Here is a 6,255-nt window from a genome sequence, read left to right as displayed (position 1 = left end):
TGATTACAAGAAAACAATTAGAAAAATAAACTATAGAAAGAGGAAAACCAAAAATTGATTTAAATCCTGATGAGTAATTACCCTAGGTCAAGGTTAGCCCTCTTGGTAATTGCAGATTCTGACATGATAAACTAAACGGCGTTGACAATAGGAAAAAAATGCAACTCATTCAAGCAACGGTCACTATCTTCGCCACGATCGTAGCCGCAATGGGAATTCCCGGTGCAAAACCCACGTCAACTTTTTTTTATTGTATCGTTGTTATGGAAATCACATAATTTTTTCCGTCGGAACTCGGTTCAGGTCATTTTAAATACGAAATAGTTCCGAAATATTTAGCATATACCGCGTCTTCATCTTTGCGCGTCTCTATTTATATTAATGCAAAAACGGAACCAACGAAATTTCTGCGACCAGCGTCCCCTTAAACCAACAGTAGACCAGCATCTTTTATTTACATTGCACTAGAAAAAAAGTAGAATTTGAATCCATATCTCGTCACATGAGGTGGTTCAGACAGCGTACTTAATACGTAGATTGAAGAGATTTCCTTACGGGATCCATACAGCTTCAGCCTTCTTTATGTCAAGGTGCGTCTTTGTTGATTAATTACTTCCAAGTTAACATTTCATCAGCTTGAATCACGCAACGCACGCGTAGAATACTTTATTGCGCGCAAATATAACGTCCATTATCAGTTTGCACGATTGTAAAAAAAATTAATTCGCCGCATTTTAAACAACCACGAATTCCTAATCGGTTGCCCACCAGAAAAACCTATACGGAACCAACGCAATTCACGCGATTGCCTTTAACATTTCTACCTTCCTCCGATCCTGATATGACAATTGCAATTAGGAGGGCATGACATGGTGCGTGATGAATTATTCCCTATTTTCTATTCTTTTTTTTTAGTTTTGCTGCGATCCTAATACATCAGTTTTTGAAAGAGAAAGGGACTCATGTAGAGCACAACACGAGATCACACCTTCTTCCATTCTTGAGATCCTAATATGATCTAAACAGGAAACTTGCTATCAGGAGCGCATGATGATAGCGTTTGTATTTTCGGAACAATCGTCGTTTAGGGTCCAGGAAGGAGTTACTATTTTTCGTAAGTTGTAACTTTTATTTCTGGCCAAGTTTTTTGGAACTATTAAGAATAAGGAACCGGAGCGCGACTATAGATATTTATATAAATTATAATGTGACAGGAGCGATTAAGAATTCTCACATTTTGAGAAAAAAATTGATCCCAAAATTAGATCTAAGGGTTTATATTTAGAAGCTCCGGTTCGTCCAAAAACAAATGGCGAACGTATGCCAACCGGCCTTGCACTTAAAAGGTAAAGGACACATCGGAACCGACGACGTTGCACCGACTCCGGTGGCGCCTCCTTCCCAATGCAAAGCGAACGTCATTTAATTCTTCGAACAACAATTCGCGGTTAGTAGTCACCAAGGCATTTAAATAAAAAAAAACACGACTCTGGTCGCGTGCCAACTTTCGCAAGTAATAACCGCGTACACAATGCGACAAAATGATGCCATAAATTACATTATTAATAGGTAGATACGTAGGAACGTTCTCGGAGCCAAAACGCGCTCGAGTGCCCACTTTACGATGAGGTTTTTGGGCAAAGGACGATCCTAATCTCCGTTGAAAATAGCGAAACCTTCGCAAGAGATCTAGTTTTGCAGATTTCATCACGAATTTCATGACCTCCTAATACTTCACATCAGTTTTGACCCTTCAGCCGACCGTTGAACTGACTGATTGTCAAGAAACTTCCACCAATTAAACTGCAGGTCAATGGCATTCAGGTGATATTAAAGAAAAACTGCCCATTTTTTAAATTCTGTGATTCTGATACAGCCATTTTGAATGTACGAATTGTATTATGAGAACAACACGAGAGGAGGTGCTTGCCAATAATAATAAACATAAATAAATTTTGTTACTAATTTACAACTTTTGGGTTTCTGCGCTCCTGCTTAGCAACTTATCAAAGATTCGTAACAGGAGATCATGACACATGAGAAGGTGTACGCGAAGGAAACTGCAACGCAATGCGTTGTCTAGATTTCTATTTCACTGTTTCTAAAGTCGTGGTGTAACAGGAGAATATAATGTTCACCTCTCCTGTTTCTGTGATACTGCTACAACAATTTTTAATAAACAAATTAGTATTTTGAAAAAAATGATCCCTCTAATTATAATAATAAATATAAATATAATTTGTTACTCATTTACAACTTTTGGGTTTCTGCGCTCCTGCTTAGCGACTTATCAAAGATTCGTAACAGGAGATCATGACACATGAGAAGGTGTACGCGAAGGAAACTGCAACGCAATGCGTTGTCTAGATTTCTATTTCACTGTTTCTAAGTCGTGGTGTAACAGGAGAATATAATGTTCAAATCTCCTGTTTCTCTGATACTGATACAATTTTTAATAAACAAATTAGTATTTTGAAAAAAATGATCCCTCTAATTATACTATTTTGTTTTCCTAGTACAAGAACGGGGGTATGTAAAGAAATGTTGGCCTATTTATTCTTTCTGTGATCCTAGTACAATTTATAAAGAAGAATTCATGTAAGGAACAGACAACACACCAAACTGTAGTTGCCAATAAATTGTTTTGCATGTTCATCGCCTATTTGTTTCTGTCACCCTGACACAAACATCTTTAGCAGAGAAATTCGTATGTTTGCCAGTGATTTATTTGGTTTTTTTTTAACATTGATACAGCCATTTCTCAAAGAAACGTCTGTCGGAGGACTACCCTACAACTACCCATTTATAAAAGGAGAGCATAATATGTGAAAAGGTGCTAATGAAGTACTACGTATTTTACACCTCTTCCGTATTTCTGTGCTCCTGATGAATTAATTTTTAAAGTAGAAACTTGAATTAGGAGAACATCATACGTAGAACCGCGTTTCCTAATGTGCTACAGCACTTTTATACTTCCATGTTCCGGGCAAGTCAATTTCAGGAAAAGAAATTGGTATTAGGAGAACATAATCCCGTTTTCTAATAAATTATTTCGTATTTTACACCTCTTCTGCACCCCGAAGATCTCATGGTATGTGGAAGGAAATGATTATTGAGTCCTTCGTTTCCCTAGGAAGTATTCCATACCCCCCAAACCCCCCGGTTGGACATTCTTCCCCAAAATGTTTAGTGATTTTGGCACTTGTATCACAATTTTTAGAAAATGGCTTTCTAACGTAACACCAGAAGCCTGTGTGGGATAGAGGTACTCATTAGGGAACGAAGACTCGGTATTCTTTATGAGAAACTATAACAGAGTCCTTTAGGGCTGAACGTTTTGGGGGGGCATGCAAAACCGTGGGGTCTGGGGGGTATGGAATACCCCCCCAGCTCCCACAAGAACTAATATGTGTAAAGAAATGAACATTAAATCTTTCTTTTTTCTGGGGGGTATTCCATAGCCCCGAGACCCCCCGGTTGTACAGGGTGGCCAAATAAGAATGCGAGGTACTGTATCTGGGAACCTGTCCATTGTAGAGGCTTGCGGTAAAAAAATTTGTTACTAAAACGGCCACGAGAAAAACCTGGAAAATATTTTTAAGTTTCAGCAATGACTGCTAGGGGGCGTAACTGCAATCTGGAATCTAAAAAAGTGATTTTTCTGTGAATTCTGCTATATTAACCTAACAAAAAAATGTCCGGTCTTTGAAGTTGACCTGAACCTTTTTTGTTTGACGATTTTTCCTGTATCTCTAAAAATGAAGTGGTGGGGGGTATTCAAAGGTTTCCGTAAAGAACACCCTGTATCTTCGAAACGGCTGAGCCGATTTAAACAAACTCGGGTTAATTGAAAACAACCAATTGGTCTCAGATTTTGCATACGCATGCCTTTAGTGGTGCCAAGTGAAACTTTAGAAAATGGGGGGGGGGGGTAAACACATGTTCTACCCTTCATGGTATTCAAATGAAAGGTCTCATCGAAATAAATTGGTTCGTAACAAACTATAACTTTCCCGTGCGACTCTTCTTCGAAATCAGTGAGCGAAGGGGCCTGGGGGGGTTAAAAAGTAATTTTATCTCTCATTGTATTCTAATTAAAGGTCTTAACGAAAGGAACCGTTTTCTACCAACTACTGCCCTTCTATCTGTCCTCTTATCAAAGTACGGTGTGGAGGGCGAGGGGGGGGGGGGAGTGGAACTAGTTTTATCCTTCATGGTACTCTAATGAAAGGTCTTAACGAAAGGAATTAATTTCTACCAACCATAGCCCTCCTCCTCGACCTCTTATCGTGATCGGGTATATGTCCCTATGCCTCAAGAACGGATTGTCGGAAGAGGGTACTCACAAAGGGCGACTGCAAGAAATATATCCATTGGTGATGTCAAAACAAAAGCTATTTCGGGTAAAAAAAAATGCACAAGAGTTGTACTGTTTCCTTTCTCTCCACAGTCTCTAGTTCCCATGGCCCAGAGTTAGTTATAACAGTGTGCAAAAAGCTTGAAGAACTCCTCGACCTATTTTTTTTTGTTTTCAGCCAAAATGAGCGAAGCGGACACCTACGTGTTCCGAGATCAATCGAGATTTTGGATTCAGAGAGTGGTGGTGCCAATTTTGGTCTGCATCGGCGCCGCTGGAAACATTCTTTCGATAATCGTCCTGACGAGGTCAGTAAGTCCAAACAAAACGGGCAGTAAATCGGTTTTACTGCACCGAATAAAATTGAATAAACAAAATTAACGCTGTGTTTATTTACAGACGTCGGATGAGAAGTTCGACGAATGCGTATCTGACAGCTTTGGCCGTCGCCGATTTAATTTATCTGCTCTTCGTGCTTCTCCTGTCCTTCACGCACTACCCCAACATTCACGATCACAAATTCGAGCTCTACTGGAGGTTCTACGGGATCAGCCATTGGCTTTGCGATGCGGCAAGTGAGTATTTTCGCCCCATGTCAAGTGTCAATTTTATTTTCGCGATTGACTTTGGCCGACCGCCAAGGTGACGATTTCCAAAACAATGCCGTAAGATTTTGGACATGCTGGGGATGATCAATGCCATGTACGAAACGAAATGCGAAGTATGCGACGACACCGTCCCCAGAATTAGTTCAAATTCCCTCTTCTACCAAAGAGGCAATAAAATTGGATACATACCTAAGTTCAATTTCGATTGTGCTGCCAAAAATTGTTTACGGTCGTAAATTAATCGTTCCACGTTTTGAGCGGTTTTGGATCGGAGCCATTCGAATTACTGAGAATGTTTGCATAAGGTTCATTTCTCTTTTCAGACGTTACTTCAGCTTTCTCTAACTAAATTTGTCAAAAAATGAACCTTTCTTTTTTTCATATCCCCGGGCGTTTTACATTCATCCCCGAAGTATTTGCTTCTGACACCTATATGTAACACCAGAAGTCTGTGTGGGGTAGGAAGTGGTCCTTAGGACGGAAGTTTTTGGAGAAGAATGTAGTACCGGGGGGTATGGGGGGTATGGAATACCCCCCAGCAACACCCCAGCAGCCTAAAGTACAAGTGCGCCATCTCCTTCGTAGTCGATACACTAACTTGCACCTTATAGTATTATAAGTTTAGTTGAGATGTCGCCACTTACGTAACTTTTTTCGAAATAACTTTTGAAATTTAGCCACGATCGACATACAGATTCAAAAGGGGACGGGACGACACCTTTGCGGATCTCGGGCATACAGACACTCCAGGACATGCAGTATTTGAGTGTAAGAGGTGAGAAAGGCGTACATGGACGCTGAGAATGGATTTGGTGGCGTAGAATCCAAAACAATTCGTACTTTTTCGATTAGACTTCTCAATCAAAAGTTACAGACTAGAAACCAATTTCGAAAAAAAATTCAAAGGGCTGTAACTTTTGAACTAGTAGCCCAATCTTGGAACTGTTTGAAATTATGGATTCTACAGGCCACATTCTATAAGAAAATTTTTTTTTTCCGGGTCGATCTGAGAATTTTTTTTTCGGGGCTCAAAAAAAGGCAGTGTATAACCTTCCTTTTTTACCAAAAATCGACTACACCAAAATTTCTGGGGAAAACACTTTTTCTTATTAATTTTGGTGCGTAGAATCCAAAACAATTCGTACTTTTTCGATCAGACTTCTCAATCAAAAATTATAGACTAGAAACCAATTTCGAAAGAAAATTCAAAGGGCTGTAACTTTTGAACTAGTAGCCCAATCTTGGAACTGTTTGAAATTATGGATTCTACAGGCCACATCTATAAGAAAA

The 6,255-nt window shown here is 39.6% G+C and overlaps 1 protein-coding gene across 1 annotated transcript; it reads left to right on the top strand.

The window, feature by feature from the left end:
• Positions 1 to 4,510: 4,510 nt before the first annotated feature.
• Positions 4,511 to 5,003, top strand: LOC116180019 (putative G-protein coupled receptor F59B2.13). Its single transcript, XM_031499840.1, has 2 exons — positions 4,511 to 4,665; positions 4,757 to 5,003. Exons 1-2 carry the CDS (start codon positions 4,541 to 4,543, stop codon positions 5,001 to 5,003), a joined length of 372 nt encoding a protein of 123 aa, XP_031355700.1. The 5' UTR covers positions 4,511 to 4,540.
• Positions 5,004 to 6,255: the final 1,252 nt, after the last annotated feature.

This window comes from Photinus pyralis, unplaced genomic scaffold (assembly GCF_008802855.1).
Source record: "Photinus pyralis isolate 1611_PpyrPB1 unplaced genomic scaffold, Ppyr1.3 Ppyr1.4_LG9, whole genome shotgun sequence".
NCBI lineage: Eukaryota > Metazoa > Arthropoda > Insecta > Coleoptera > Lampyridae > Photinus > Photinus pyralis.
This window is presented reverse-complemented; position numbering and strand designations above follow the sequence as displayed.

Coding starts and splice junctions, on each gene's coding strand:
- LOC116180019 (XM_031499840.1), top strand. CDS start 4,541: ATGAGCGAAGCGGACACCTACGTGTTCCGAGATCAATCGAGATTTTGG. Junction 4,666..4,756: donor TCGATAATCGTCCTGACGAG/GTCAGTAAGTCC, acceptor GTTTATTTACAG/ACGTCGGATGAGAAGTTCGA.